Source organism: Ylistrum balloti, unplaced genomic scaffold (genome assembly GCF_031769215.1).
Source record: "Ylistrum balloti isolate Yb309-2 unplaced genomic scaffold, AGI_CSIRO_Ybal_v1 Utg369808, whole genome shotgun sequence".
NCBI lineage: Eukaryota > Metazoa > Mollusca > Bivalvia > Pectinida > Pectinidae > Ylistrum > Ylistrum balloti.
The window spans coordinates 949,840-966,775 of NW_026781982.1; the positions used below are offsets into that span (position 1 = coordinate 949,840).

At 36.3% G+C, this 16,936-nt stretch overlaps 1 protein-coding gene across 1 annotated transcript in view; it reads right to left on the reverse strand.

Annotated features, from left to right (window-relative positions):
• Positions 1-393: 393 nt before the first annotated feature.
• LOC132544739 (heat shock 70 kDa protein 12B-like) overlaps positions 394-16,936 on the reverse strand; it is a 96,349-nt gene continuing 79,806 nt past the window's right edge. Inside the window, exons 5-6 of the mRNA XM_060208389.1 lie at positions 4,358-4,367; positions 394-523 (exon numbers count right to left, since the gene is read on the reverse strand). Of these exons, the coding sequence (XP_060064372.1) occupies positions 394-523; positions 4,358-4,367 (140 nt within the window). The remainder of the gene's footprint in view (positions 524-4,357; positions 4,368-16,936) is intronic.

Here is a 16,936-nt window from a genome sequence, read left to right on the forward strand (position 1 = left end):
GCGAAATATCCGCGTTTGGCTTTTTGTTTATTTGTTTTTTGTTTGTTTTTAGACTCCTTGAGGACTGCATAACTGTAATTTTTTTCTTCATTTTGTGCAGGCTATATTAAACATTTCTCTCTTTTAGATCACCTGGATTGGAGATTATACAATTCAGAAATGCGACTGCACCTTTGGTTTCTGGTTACAGCACAGATACACTGCATCAAACGTTCAGTGGCCCAGAAATGCAATCAAAATATTATAAATTCAAGTAAAAAAAAAAACGAAACAAAACCATACAAAAAAAAAAAAAAAAAAAACAAAAACAAAAAAAAATCAGTCCGTATTTGTATTTCTAAATAGATGATATTTAGGATAATTTAAAATACACTTCATGGCTTATATGTGGCACTATAAAAAGTCGGTAACTTTCTTCATGGTGTCCTTGTCAGTAGCATCAACCTCGAGTTCTGTGTTACCGAAGGTCATCTGCACCATTACAGACCTGTCCAGTCCCTTAGAAGTGTCCGGCATGGTTATTGTTAAGTGACCGTTTTTTAATCATTGATTTTCTTAAATCCGTTGTACAATATAAGTGAGGATATATGTGTTATGTTTCATTAAGTTGAATGAAGTAGGTCAAACACTTCGACGACAAAAACAACACCGCCATATATTTCTTTAAACTTATCTGTAAAATATACAACGTATGTCAAGACAATTATATTATAGTGCAAAATAATAATTTGAATTACTCCATTCATCGTTACTGGCGGGTGACTCCTACGAAAGCTTCCAAAATATTACAGGATTTTCAACCACCTCGTACCCATTGTACTACAGTGATAACACTTTCTAAGAACCATGTGACAGGTCAGCTTTAAAAATCGCAAAAGTAAATAACTAAAGTGATCGTGGTAACGTCTCATGTAAGGCTAAAAGGACAATAAGATCCTTCGTTTTGCTATAAGGCTGTGTAGACAAGTAAATGGACCCCCGGGACCGTCAACGACTCAACACCGGTGAATTCAAAGGACATTTGATCTCTACACACTGAATATTTCACTCTGAATATAATAAGCAACTACGTACCTATATGTCATGTCAGCAACACAAGACTGGCTATCAACTGCAGGGCAAAAGCTTCTGTCTAAACCAGCAACAGGACCTAACTGACTGCTAGATGTTATATATCGTCAATATGAATTAACTTTTGTTAACAAATAAATAGAATGACGTCAAATTGGCAAAATGATTTACAGTATTATGCAGTTAAGCTTGAAGTGTGCTTAGTAATGATTTCCTATGTTGTAAGATTGTTATGTAGGTAATCATATGTAACTGTTTTCTTATTTCACTCCAGATTAGAGAGATAAAATGACCTTAGTTAATTGGAAACGTGCTTATGAGTTGCTGATAGAGGCTTTTCGGCGCATGAAGATTTAAAATTCAACATTATAATTTTTGATCAGATCCATTTCACAATTTAGTTACGGACCTGAAATTACATACAAATTTAATATATAGTGATTTTTATTATAAGGTACGTACATGTTGTAGTCTAAACTAATGTTCAGTTTTCAAAGCGCACAAAAATGATAAAAAATTAAAATAACTGGACCAAATCTTCTGAAAAAATTCTCTAGATAATAATTGTTAAAAGTTTCATGATGACTGGCGATGAGACAATTGTCATTATGTGATATCACCTTTTATTGAATATGTCAAACTAGGTTTCTGATACAACTCTTCTTTTATGTACAAACTATACAGATTTTTATGAATGAGAGTATACTTTTAGGGCAATTAAAATCCATTGTTCATAAACACACACCAGTTCCTTCTAGCCCATATTTTTACCTGTATAAATCGAATGTGGGCTAAGTGGGAATATAGGATGTACATTAGAGCATTATGTAACAGCTTGCAATGCGCTCAAGGTATTCCTTTTCGTTCTTCCAATCTTTCACGCAAATATGTTTAGTATGTGCAGTCTATATGCAGATCTGTTGATATGGTTCGTCACGCTAGATGAATGTAATCTTGCAAAGGGATTTACACACTACCCGAATCAGGTATCGAAGTGTATGGAGTTAATGCTTCTCCGTAGTCCGTGGCTAACTATTGTCAAAAATCGTAAAAAGAGGTAAATTTTAATTCAATAAAACCATGGCAAAATATGAACAAAAAAGGATTCACAAGGTGACTTCTGAAAACGTAAGAGGGAAATAAGACTAGGTGCATCATCGACGACACCCCCACCCCCATGTAAATCTTATAAGTCAATCCAGGGATGTATTTGATTGAACTGTTACTAGAGAAAGATTAGAAGGGACAGTTTCAAAAGTTGGCAAATCGACCGTGAGTTTGTATTTGTGTACTTCAGTGACTTCACACATTGATTATAGAATGTGTATTACCAAGCTTGATCATATGGGTGTATACAGTCTCACGTACCCTCATCTGGTCAACATAGAACTGAACGGGTAACTTAAAGTAGAATGGAAATAGTCATCAGTAATTGCAATATATTTATATATAGCTGACGGAATTCATTTCACATTTTACGTACTGCCTTTGTTATTCACAATAATAAAGCTTGTTATGTTTAAATTGTTTGCCCCACTGTTCTTCCACTTGTTTTACCTGTATTGTCCTCTAAAGGGGTTTGCCAGTGTTGTTCTCCAGCCTGTTTTACCTGTTCAGTTATCCCACCTGTTTACCAGTGTTGTTCTCCAGCCTGTTTTACCTGTTCAGTTATCCCACCTGTTTACCAGTGTTGTTCTCCAGCCTGTTTTACCTGTTCAGTTATCCCACCTGTTTACCAGTGTTGTTCTCCCACCTGTTTATCCTATGTTGATCTCCAACTTGTTTACCTGTGTAAAGCAAATCAATATACAATCATGTACTTATTTCACATTTCATAAAAGATGTATTTAGTAACTAAAGTATGCAATTATTTTTTTCTCTTGGCTGTATACCCTGAAATAAATACCTACCAAATTGTTTTTGAAAGGAAGATATCATGGATTTTCATATATCAAAAACAAAACAGTTGTGCCACTCAGACATCACCCAATCGATGTAAAAGGGAAAAAACAGTTTGTCTTACAATTTGGCTTTCTTGTATTTAACTCCAATAATTAATTATAATTCGCCCTCAATATACAGTCATCAGTCTTTTTAAGTTCCAGTCAATAATTAATCATATGCAATAAGGAAAACGACCAAGTTCGATGGGAGTGGAATAAATTTATGATTAACCTGTCTAAAACCATCGCCAAAGTTTGAGCAGTACATAGAAAAACAGTTATTTCAATATTTGAAAATTGTCATGACATGCTGTGGTATAGACAAACTGAGATACACGCACTCCAATCCAATTCAATATAACTGTCATGTCATACAAAAATCAAAATGAGATACACGCACTCGCATTAAAAACCCAGTTTACATAGCAAAGAAATGTATTATAAAGATATTTCTAAAAAAGGTATTTACTAGATTTTGAAAAGGCTACAATAAATAATGGTAGTGGTAACACAAGACCTCGCTTCAGCGAAATTATGTTAGCAAACACAGTGGCAATACTCAACCAGCTTAGTTAAGTACATAAAATGCACTTCAATTTTACGAAATTCTGTTAACAAACCCAATGTAGTATCACCAGACCAGCCTATCGAGATACACTAGTTACCTCACTTTAACGAAATTCTGTTAACTAACACAATGTAGTATCACCAGACCTGCCTAGCGAGATACACTAAAGTTACCTCACTTTAACGAAATTCTGTTAGCAAACAGTATGGTAACACTAGACAAGCCTAGTGAAGCACATGAAAATGACATCACTTTAACGAAATTCTGTTAACCCCTTAACTCCCAACTACGCATTTCTACGCCCTGTGACGTCGGTGTTGGAAAAACCGTCATATCTCCCTTATTTGTGGAGGTATTGATCTACTGATTATATCTCATAAATTTGAAGGAGATGCTGCACAACTTTTGTTTTTTCGATCTGATAAATATTTCTTACGCTTTTTGCGAGTTAAAAATACAAGGCATTTTCCCGAACATCTTGGATTGATGAGTTCGTGTGCATGATGTACGTAAATGTAAATTCGCGGGTACAGTTTATATTTCACATATATGTTCATAAAGAGAAGCCATGAATCATGCAGTGCAAAATGTTGATCATCTTGCGTTCACTTTTTGTCAATGTAGATTTCACGTTAAATTGAATTTATTTCGATACCCACACAAAGTTTATTTTAAGTGATATATCACCCAGCTTAGTATGTTTATATCATCGTGTTTTTCTCACATCAAATCCTTTGCTGAAAGCAACAGGCGACAAAACTACGACAATTATTATTTAAAAATGCCTATATCACTAAAGTCACGGTTAGTAGATCACCATATTTGTATCAACATATTATGTTGAAAATCTGGCATTTTCTCATACTAAAGCGTTTGCTGATAGCAACCGGCGACAACGCTACAACAACCATTGTGTTCATTAACATAAAGTTTAACAACAGGCTATAATTCTCCGTGGTTGTTTGAACATCTTCTTTGTCACCCATGCAGACTTCCAATATCTAATCAGGTCATTATGCATATAAAACAATTGTGTACTCAACAAGTTATTTTCAGTTGTCTAGACATTCAAATGACCAACCAAGTGTGAACTTATAGTTCATCGTGACAACACATACAGACTAAACACGTTGTAAGATTAATCTTATATTTCTACTGCACTGAGTTGTGACATCTGAAAATAAATACAATGTGTATAAAATACCTCTTCATTCAATGCTTCCTGAGATAAATTGTTTTTACACACAATATTAACGTTCTTCAAAAAATTCTAATTTCGGTTGCGACGGCAACTTTAAAATCCGAAAAGAAAAAAATGTTGCAAAATTCTAACAAATAAGTTTTTTTCCAGTTTTTTATCATTAATTCTGGCGGTTGACTAAATTGTTAATTATGTCATACAAAGCTTTCCTTATGTAATGAAACTAAGGCATGGATTTGCTTATTTCAACATCAAATATTCGATAATTGAGCTAGCAATCATGGCAACAACCATGAATCAGTACATTTCTGGCATATACATATTCTTAGGTTTCTACTGCAGTAGTTCTATGAATTTCGGATATATTTTTTCATTCACTTCCATCGCCGAAAACATTTGCAAATGTGACATTTTCTTTTCAAATGTTTAAAAATTCTGGTTGCTATGGTAACGTTACTATTCGTAAAACATGATTTTTGTCCAAAAATTGGAAAGCTTGTGTTCCCATGTTTCTAAATAGATGGGGGTTGAGTGAAAATTAATGTTGAAGCAAAATGACAGATTTTCTTTAGTGTCATCAAAACTTCCTGGTAGTTAAGGGGTTACCACAAAGTGTGGTAACACAGCAGCGGCCTAGTGAGGCCCATGAAAGTTACCTCATTTTGGCGAAAATCTGTTAACACACAATGTGTAACACCATAGCCGCTAAGCGAGGTACGTGAAATTAACCTGAGCTGTGGGTGCCAGGTCACCAATTTCAAGATGGAGGAGTCGACACACTGTGTGCAGCACTACACAATTAAAATGGGGTACATAGTAAAAATTCAAGTGACGTAGAGCTTCGATTTTCTACGTAGAATCCGGGGTCCACAAAGCGGGGTAACTAACGCACGAACGCACGCACGCACGCACACCCACACACACACACACACACACACACACACACAAACACACGCACACACACACACGCACACACGCACACACACACACACACACACACCTGTTTATAAAACACTTTCAGCATATTTGCCATTTTGTTGTTGTCTTAGGGAATCGTCTTGGAGTTGGTACTTGTCTCGGAATTGGTAGAAGTCGATAGTTGTTTTTGGAATTGGTAGTAGTGTGTAGCTGTCTCGAAGTGGGTAGTAGTGGATAGTTGTCTCAGAGTGGGTTCAAGTGGGTAGTTGTCTCGAAGTGGGTAGTAGTGGGTAATTGTCAATGACTGGGTAGAAGTGGGTACTTGTCTCGGAGTGGGTAGAAGTGGGTAATTGTCTCGGAGTAGGTAGAAGTGGGTAGTTGTCTCGGAGTGGGTAGTATTTGGTACTTGTCCCGGAGTGGGTAGAAGTGGGTACTTGTCTCGGAGTGGGTAGAAGTGGGTAGTTGTCTCGGAGTGGGTAGAAGTGGGTAGTTGTCTCGGAGTGGGTAGTATTTGGTACTTGTCTCGGAGTGGGTAGAAGAGGGTAGTTGTCTCGGAGTGGATAGAAGTGGGTAGTTGTCTCGGAGAGGGTAGTATTTGGTACTTGTCAATGACTGGGTAGAAGTGGGTAGTTTTCTTGGTGTGGGTGAAAGTGGGTACTTGTCTTAAGAGGAAAATGATACATACTAGTCCTTGATTGGGTATAAGCTGGTTGCTAGTTGTTGAAAGGAAATGATGTAGGTAGCAATCCGACAAAATCTCGCTGAGAATAAAAGTGTGTGTATGTATATCGACTGTGCTACATCAGGAGTTTTATAATGATTAAGTCAAATTGGCTGGGAATGCCATTACTTGCTTGTTTAGACAGGATGAAAATTATAATGAAGATGAAAATTTTGCTTCCAAAAACAGCACTCACCTGGTATATACCACCTAAATATCATGCTCTCTATGTATTTTAGCTCATGAGAAGATGTCGTTTAAAGGTTTTAACAAATGACCACTGTGACTTTGAACAAGGTTTAAGTAATTTCTTTTTGTAAACTTTTATTATGAACATACCAACCAAATGTTACACATGGAGGCTTTTAGTTCATGAGAAGAAGTGGTTTAAATGTTGTAAGAATCTGACCCCTGTCACGTTGGATTTCAGTCAAGGCCATATCTTTATCTCCATTCCAGGAAGATACCAGCCAAATATAAAAACAGTTGGTCGTTTAGTTATTAGTTATGAGGTGAACTAATAAACAAAGTATGATCAGAGACGTATATAAAACATGTGATATGGTACAATTCTGTGTTGTATTTAAGGAAAGTAAGAATACAAATTCCAATATTTTCATATGATATCAGCTTCCGAAATTGGCGAAAACACAGGTAAACACAGGTAAAAAGACAGGTAAATCATGTAATCTAAAATAGACTATAATCCCTCTAACAACTTATCTCTGGTCGTGTTATTTTTAAAAGTGGGCAAATCGGGGTACAGATGTTACATGTTCCTATTACATAACCCTATTAGTCGAGATGAACTTAACGATGTTTTAATATGTGTCAAGCTTGGTTAGTCACCCAGAATCGATAATATATTGAATTTGTGTAAAATGTAAAGAAGTGTTTATTCCGATTCTTTCAAAATTATTCAATGCTATATTTTTGTTTAAGAGGAATTTCCATCCAGATGATCAAGAAATATTCAAGAAAGAAGGACAGTATTTGTTACACTGGTCACACTTTACCACGTGAGGAACATGTATTTTTTATAGAGGTCACACTCTATAACAGCTGTATTTACTTATTATATTGTTCACACTCTGCAACGGGAGGAGTGTATTTGTTATATTGGTCACACTCCACAACGCGAGGAGACTATTGGTTTTAAAAATCACCCTCTACAACGGGAGGGATGTGTTTGTTATAGAGGTCACACTCTACAAAGGGAGGAATCTATTTGTTATCGTGGTCAAACTTAAAAATTGGAGGTATATATTTCTTATAGAAGAAATTTACAGTTTTAAAAAGACATGTAAGAAGACATTCCCAAAGTTTAAAACAAATTTAACTTGACCTTATTAGCTGACAGGTCATCAAATTACCATCTTGCCGTTCTCTTCTATGACTCGTTAATAATGATAAGGCCTAAATTCTTTAATCATAACAGTGGACAAAGGAAAATCGGAACTGGGTAATTGAATTCAAATGAATATAATGGTGCATCAGAAAACAGTTTTACTTTTTACAACAAAGACTGTGTCTTATTGCAGCATCTGCATTGATGTTTCAACGAATGACTGTCTGCTGCATTGTTTTTGCAACGTTTACTACAGGTTTCCTAATTCGTTTATGATATGGCAATATCGGTATAAATCGTATTAAAAGATTATTCTCGATACAAGGGAATGCTTACGTGGTTGTGAGAAATAAAGCACCGACGAGTTATTTTTTTCTGAACATTGATTGAACTTCTTACGAGTATTTAGCAACGGAAATGTATCATAGATGCGTATATCAAACCACGTCATTTTATAGCTGAGAATGAAACATTTTATGCAGTATTTTGGTGGGTATTGTGTGTTGGGGGCGCTCAGAAATGGAAAAGTAGAGAGCTCTAGAAGGTCTTATTCCAACATGTAGACGTTTATCTTAACCTAGGTCAATTAGACCGCATGCCATCAATATAAATAAGATGAAGTTTGTTAAATTTCTCTTTTATTGGTTTGATATATGTTGTTCAATTTATCTGCTGTCTGTATCTGTTTATGTAAATAGTATGCTGCCTTTGATATGTGTTGTATATATGAATTATGAATTAATGCATTAATATCACAGAACCGTATCAAATCTTCCAATTTATTGAAATGAGCATATTTATCTTTCAGTCATCCCACCACGAGCGGCTGATTTACAAGGAGCAAGTAATCATGTTTGAGGAAGGCAGACGTCTGAGGTTTATGAAAAATATCTTTTTTACGGGACTTTTAATATGTGCCATCTTCTCTACTGTCTCCATCTACAATTTAAATTTTCATCGGAACACGATGTCAGTGACACAAAGATGCACACAATCTGCAGAGCTATCAAACCTTGACAAAAGACCACTTTTCGTATTAGGAATATTTTCAGCAGATCGGAATGTTGAATATAGGAATTCACTTCGGTCGACATGGCTGTCTACTGTAACTCTGTTACAAGATTCACTTCCTTTCAGAATAACATATAAGTTTCTTATGGACCAGCCAACAAAGATTACAATGTTAGAAAAGAGCAAATACAACGATATTCTTTTTCTAAATGTGACTAGGAAGGGACGAGCGGTTAGATTTGGAGAGAAATTATATGTGTGGTATAAATACGTTCATGAAAAATACCCAGATGTGTCACTTATTGCAAAATTAGATGATGATACATTTATTTGTGTCCCACAGATTTTCAAAAGACTTGATGAACTGAAATCACAGACATTATATTATGGGTGGACAAATGGTGTCGGACAAAAACTAAATGCAAAACAGTTTTATTTAGACGAAATGTTTGTAGTTGTTGGTAAAAAATTAATTGATAGAATTGTTAAACGCAAGTTTTGTACAGATCAGAAAGGATGCAACGCTAGCATTGACTTGATTGATACTAACTTTGCTGATACGTCTTTAGTATCTTGGTTGTCGATTTACAATGATACTGATTACGTTGCAGATAACAAAAGAATGTTTCAGAAGGGCAGAAATAATGAAGCAACGATACTGATGAACATAAAGCCAGGATTTTGTACAAGGTATATCCTAAACCACAAATCATCCGTGGATGTGATGAAGCAACTCCATAAATATAACACACCTGTAACCTTCTCAAATGTTGGGTCCACTGGTTCTGTAACTGGATCGTTGTTTTCGGGTCATGTCGTAAGAACACTTTTACCGACGTCGATAACGAATAAGTATAAATATTTGGCAATGTTAGACAAAATGCCAGAGTGCAATAACTGGGCTGTTGTCACGACAATACATTCTCCATCAAAAGCTGTGAAAACCATAGCGTCGCTGTCGAATTGGTGCCTAGTTATAGTAGCTGATAATTTGACACCGTTAGAGGGTACATATCTCCCAGGACTTGGATTTCATAAGGCCCAAAACAGAATCAAATATCTTTCGGTAAACGAACAAAGCAAGTTATATCCTTTGTTATCAGAAATTATACCAATTAATCATTTTGGAAGAAAAAACATTGGATATATGTATGCTATACATCACAAAGCTAAATATATATGGGACTTCGATGACGATAATAATGGAATGATTGAACTAAACGATTTCAAAATGGAAACACATTTCCATTACGTCACAGTTTGTAAAGGTATGAAAAGTATTCTCCTAAACCCTTATACATATTTCGGAGTGGAGGAAACTTATACCTGGCCAAGGGGATTTCCACTACAAGATATTAGAAACGAAACTACTAAACCAAAACTATGCAATTCAAGTGATACATTGACTCTTGGCATCGTGCAATCATTAGCCAATAATCAGCCAGACATAGATGCTATTTATAGACTGACACGTGATGTTCCTTTTGACTTTAAAGCAACCAGAAAGTCTCATCTCTCATTAGTGTTGCCTAAATATTCCTATGCACCATTCAATGCCCAGGCGACTTTATGGCTACCGCCGGCGTTTCCTTACCTAGCATTACCTATCAGTGTGAATGGGCGTGTCAGTGATATTTGGAGAAGCTACATTGCTCAATTCTTTCTTCACAGAAAAGATATCCGTTTGGCCTTTTCGCCACCGTATGTCACACAAGAAAGAAACCCGCATAATATCTTAAAAGATTTTAATGCAGAGTTGGATTTGTACCACAAAAGTAAAGAGTTGGTGGAATTCCTTTCATCGGAAAAATCTGGCAATTTGACAGATATTGAGGAGCTGTACAAAAGTTTATATATGAGAGAATATATAGAGCAATTCGATATACAATTCGCTGAGGCATGGAAAATGACACTGGCAAGCATTGGCTAAGGGATATAGATTAGCATATTTATTGATGAATAAACGAAATGCTGACAACTGAACAAAAAATGTACATCCTTTCCCATATAAATAATATTAAACTTTATAGTAAACCAATTAAGATAAATAGAAATATCAATTTCAATATCTCACCAATTTACACCGTTTAGAGCCATCTGTGTGCTTATCGAATCAGTTGCCGAATTTTCACTCTGACCCGTACCAATGTACATGTACATACTGAATCTTTACTATAGTCTCCAAATCACAATACTAGAAAGGATAATGAGACGAGTCAAAAAACTTTTCGAGTATCTGGTGAGGCGAGCTAAAACGAAAAATGTTACTATAGGTTGAATAAAAATGAAAACATTAAACAAACCGCGCTATTCTATTCTATGTTTAAGTCTTCCATATAAGTTCTTGTTAAACTTCTGTTCGCATGATGTGTCATGTGACTTGATTTTATTAATGAATAGCATGATCACGAGATAGATTAATATCACCATGACAATCCACCTATACAGCTGGATAGACAGAAATGAAGTTGTGATTGGCAGTAGATGACGTCATCGTGTATGACGACATAATCATAGCTGTTGGGTTGATAATAGTTACCCATCAACATAGCTTGCTCATTTAAATGATAACGTGAAATAGCAGTGAAAACTTTAGTACACTTTCAACAGAGTAAGAATGTGTGTAAAACAATAGAATGTGTACGAAAATTAATAAAGATAATACAGGCAGTACATAATATGAATAAACTTTATTGGAAAAGGCTTCATTGGAAATCATAAAAATGTCAACAAAACGTCATTGTAAACTTAAGGCAAAATTGACAATATGGGAGGGAGGGATTAAAAGATTTAGGCATCAATTGCTTGTTTATTTAACGTCCAAGTTTTCATATTTAGTTTTGTTGACACTTGAATCACATACTTTTGCTACGTTTTAAGATTGATCTATGAAATTCATTTACAAAATATGAGTATTTATGAAGTATATTCGTTTACACTGTAAACCATTTGCAGCTTTCAGGATATGCTTTACCAGAAAATAATTCATTACTGAAAGTAGGTTTATGTGTTATGATTTTGTTGCAGCAACAAAAACGGTCGAATGGCCAACTAATGCTAGTCTCTGTACTCTTTGTGTGTTGTCCATATTTGTAGGTTACTCTCGTTACTTTCCTTCACTTACTATATTAGCGATCGATCCATTACCGGTGGGTTACCGACGGTGATTTTTGTGTCTTGAGAAAAAGGGGTACGCTATTTGTGAACTAACATGGATATTTTTAATATTTGGTGGCGGACAAAAAAGTTATTCTTTCAAATGTATAATTTGTTTGTTAAATTACATGAACATTGTATATACGTCATTTTTTATTGTGGCGAAAGACATTTTCCACCTTTACTCTTCAATAAAGTATACTTTCCAATGTAAAATTGTAAATAAACATTGTATATACATAAATTGTATTATGTGGTAACATTTCTTTCTATAATGAATGACCTCCGTATTTTTTAAAGAAAGTGCTTTGACTTGCCTCATTTTGGAATACAGGTGATGGTAACTTGTATGTAGGTTAATGGCAGTTGACCATACATGTATCCATAATTCAATGTTCTGACAATAAACGTTTTAAAGTGTACCCTGAGAGTAATTTTATATTTAGATATAATGTTAAGAATGCCGTAAAAATAATAATAATGAAAACCCCGTCAAAATCCGTCGCCCCAGTGTCGAGTTATTAAAGCTCAAAGTTGTCGATTTTCACCTGTCCGCCCAGACCTAATCAGCCGAATCGTCATTTCCGCGGAATCGAGGCTCTTCTACTCGTGACGTCATAAGTTCAACAGAAATGGCAGTCAACATGACTGACAGTGACAACGACACCGCAACTGAGAGCGATTTGAGCATGAGTTTTGAGGAGTCTGATTATGGTGTGAATGATATGTCTGAAGACGGAATCCAGCCCTACCGATTTGAACTGGAATTACAAGACGATGTATCCAGTGAGGAGGAAAATGACCCTTCGAAAAGTGACGATCGCTTGGGCAACATAGATTGGCACGTACTTCACTGGGTCTCACCAGTAGTCGTGAAAGTAGTCGAACAGTGAATTGTCGTTTCAAAGAAACAAAATAAAATTGGGTGTGGTTTTGGACTAATTTTACTATCTTCAAGTCTCGATCAACAATTTCTGACGTCGGGAAATCGCGTTTGTGCAAGACTATGCATACATTCACGAGGTGTCGGGAATTTTCTTACCGAAGAAGTTTCGTCCGAGGGGAATTTTTCTTTCCAGGGAATTTTCGTAGCACTATGGATATATATAGATAGGGTGTCAACAACCAATTATAACACCCTCCGCTGTGTTAATAATAAAAATTTGATGTTTTAGAAGTTTAAACAATTATTTGACTGGTTTTTACCCTAGCACTGGTACGCGTCTGTTGTTAGCCGACAGGCGTGTCGCCTCACAGGTGTCACAACTGTTTTTTCCAGCCACAGAGGTGCTAATTACCTAACCTGGCACAGGTGTGATTATGAGTTTAGATGACTTCTCTACACTGTGAACTGTGTTTTCAAATCAAGATTGGTGATCTTATTGTTATTTTTACGATCGCAAAATTAATAACTAAACAACATCGTCTGCTGGAAGATCTAAAAACCAAATACACCTTATACAAACAACATACACACATAACCTATTCTATAAATTCTAATAATTCTATTCTATACTATATAATAGTAGTATGAAAATTCTCGGGGTGAAAATTCCCGTGACCCATTCACGACTAGGCCTTCTCCGAGTATTAGGCGTTCACGATTACGAAGGAATAATATTCCTATGACCGCCCAAGTCATAGGCTAGCCTATCAATTTAAAATGTTTAGTTGTAAAATTAATAACAAAATATCAACCTAACAAATATACTTTTATTTAATCAACAATCAGTTTTATTTATCGACGTCATGCATCGACACCCCATCCGTGTTAGTGTTAGGACAACCATACACACCGCTTCCCTCCTCGATAGGAAGCCATTTTTGCGGATTTAAGCGCTAATTCACCGACCCCTCGTTCACTACCTTAGATATTGCGAAGATGTGAAGTACTTTCACGTAAATAAACAAAGAAATTACCACGGAAAATCCCAAAATAGATCACAATCACATGTAGCACACTAAAGACAATATGGCTGCATCAACAAAAGCGTTGAACTTATGACGTCACAGGTTTGGGTGCCCGAAAACGAGGTCAACGCCTCTCAGCCAAAGGTGTGTTTTTCAGAAAAGTCGCAATTTCTCAGTAACGGAACATTCCACGGCATTCGCGTTTTCGGCATTGTGTATTTTATGTGCAGAACTATTTTTCAAGGTCAACATAGCTGACCTCTCAGGGTACACTTTAATATATATAAAAACTGTAATACTGTAATTGTAATTTTTCACCTCTTATGGACACGTGATGCATACCATCAAAACTGTCATCCTTACCAATGAATCTAACAAAAAGTTATTTCCAGTGTTGAAAAAACTCGTAGTAAAAGTAACCTCCTATCCGGGAAATGTGAGAACCATATTGATAAATAACTAAAGCACCTAAAGAAGATTCCATCTTCAAGCTAGAAGAGCATTTGATTCGACCTTACCTGAGAGAAGACGACTTTTGAAATTTATAGCACCCTAATTCACTCTCCTGAAATAGCACTTATTATAGAATTTGTGACATTTACTGAGGGTATAAGGTAAGGTTCAGAAATGGTTCCATAACAAGGCAAGGGTTCATCGCAAGGCTTCTTATAACCACTTATTTTGTTCATTGGAATCTATTTGTCATTTTAAGCAAACACTATTTGTCAAATTTAGCATAAGCAAAAAGTTATGATCAATTAAATAAAGAACAAGGGGTCCATGGGCCTTAACGGTCATCTGAAAAAAGCAAGCCAAACTCTAACAACAGTGAGTCTGCCGTTAAAACAGTGGGCTTAATTCATTTGAATAAACTTGGTAGCCCTTCCTCCCAGCATCCTACAGGCCCAATATCAGCACTCTGAGCCTTTTGGTTACTGAGAAGAAGTTGTTTACAGATTTTAACATATTTGAACCCTGTGATCTTGAAAGTGGGTCAAGGTCATTCACTTGAACACATTTGGAAACACTTCCTCAAAGCATCCTACAGGCCCAATATCATCACTCTGAGCCTTTTGGTTGTTGAGAAGAGGTTGTTTAAAAATTTATTATATTTGACCCCTGTGACCTAGAAAGTGGGTCGAGGTCATTTATTTGAACAAACTTGGTAGCCCTTCCTCCAAGCATCCTACAGGCCCAATATCAGCACTCTTGGACTTTTGCTTATTGAGAAGTCGTTTGTATATTTTAACACATTTGACCCCTGTGACCTTGAAAGTGAGTCAAGGTCATTCATTTGAACAAACTTGGTATCCCTTCTTCCCAGCATGCTACAGACCCAATATCAGCATTCTGAGCATTTTGGTTGTTGAGAAGAGGTTGTTTAAAAATTTTAACATATTTGACCCCTGTGACCTAGAAAGTGGGTCGAGGTCATTTATTTGAACAAACTTGGTAGGGCTCCATGCCAGCATGCTATAGGCCAAGTATTAGCCCCCTAGGCCTGCTAGTATTTAGGAAGTTTTTTGAATGAAAAGTTTACGGACGACGCACAGCGCACGGTGGACGGCGACGGACGAAGCATGTGATTTTTTCTTAATTTTTAGAACAAAGTTTGATCTTAGGAGGAGTGTTTCAAACTCTTCCGGTTTCGGTGCACCTAAGCGCTTTTAATATAATTGAAACAATTCGTGACCGGTAAGTTGGTCAATTAGCAGCTTGATTGCGTGCAGTCAGAATCTCGAAAGTGACGTCATGTGATTGATATGATGTTGTGATATATTTATCTTTGTTTTTGTTCTTCAAAATATGAAAGCGAGACAAAGAAAGTTTGGAGATGACATTGGCTAAAAAACATCTTTGGAGGGCCCATATCAGTTCTTTAAGATACACCATTTTCATAGGCATCGCCGCGTTTAACTACAGGAATAAGACTATACCAACCTGGCTCAAGTGGATGACTGATTTACAATACAGATTCATTGAATTTACGACTGGCAGACTGGAGGATTTTAGGATTTGTCTGATGGCTATAACAGCCAAGGTAGTATAACATTGATGCAACATATACACACATGCAAGACGTTCTATTCCCTGCAGGGCAATGACAGTAATACACCTTGATAGGATCATTTGAGTCGGTTGTTTCACACTGGATCAAAACATAGTACTTTGATTGTGACTTGTGGCATGATTGAATCCGACCTCAATTTAGATCATCCGCATACTGGTATACCCAGAGTTATAAGAAGCCTTGCGACGAACCCTTGCCTTGTTATGGTGCCATTTCTGAACCTTACCTTATACCCTCAGTAAATGTCACAAGTTCTATGATAATTCAGGCCCTATGGGCCCTTTGAATTTTTAAAGTGCTATTTCAGGGGAGTGTCTTGGGGTGCTATAAATGCCACATGCTTAAATTGGGTCGTGGGCAAAATTCCATTGTTCGTGAAAGAGGTCCTTTAACAAATCACACTCAAAAATCCATTTTCCCTATATAAAGTATAAAGTAAATTCTCAAGTTTTGTAAACCACCTTATGACCCTTCCATCCATGAAGAGCATTTGAAATTACAATATCTGGATGTTTAAAAGATTTTTGAAATCCGCATCCATTTGACCCCTTTTAGCCCTGCCCATCAGCCCCCGAGGGGTCAATCGGGATCAATACCGGCATACCATCATGCTGACATCCTTCGATCATAATTCGAAGTTTGAAATATTTCCAATGGAAAATAGACAAATAAACTCAAAAATCTATTTTTGCTTTATGAACCATAGTAAACTTTACCCCATCCTAACAGGGAAATGTGATTCCCTGAGGCCATGACATTCACAATTTTTTGTAAACCTTCTTAAGGAGTTTCCTTCCATCAAGAGCATTTGATTCTACTATATCTGGGTGTTGAGAACAAGATTTTTGAAATTTGGGTAAATTTGAAGCTTTTGGCTCCCCCCCCCCCCCCCCCCCAGACCCGTATGGGATGGGGACCATATAATTCACCTTTTTTATTGCACTTTAAGCCAAGGACCATAAGACATTGTCTCAGGAGACCAAAAACAACATGTAAGATACCTGAACTTAAATTTTG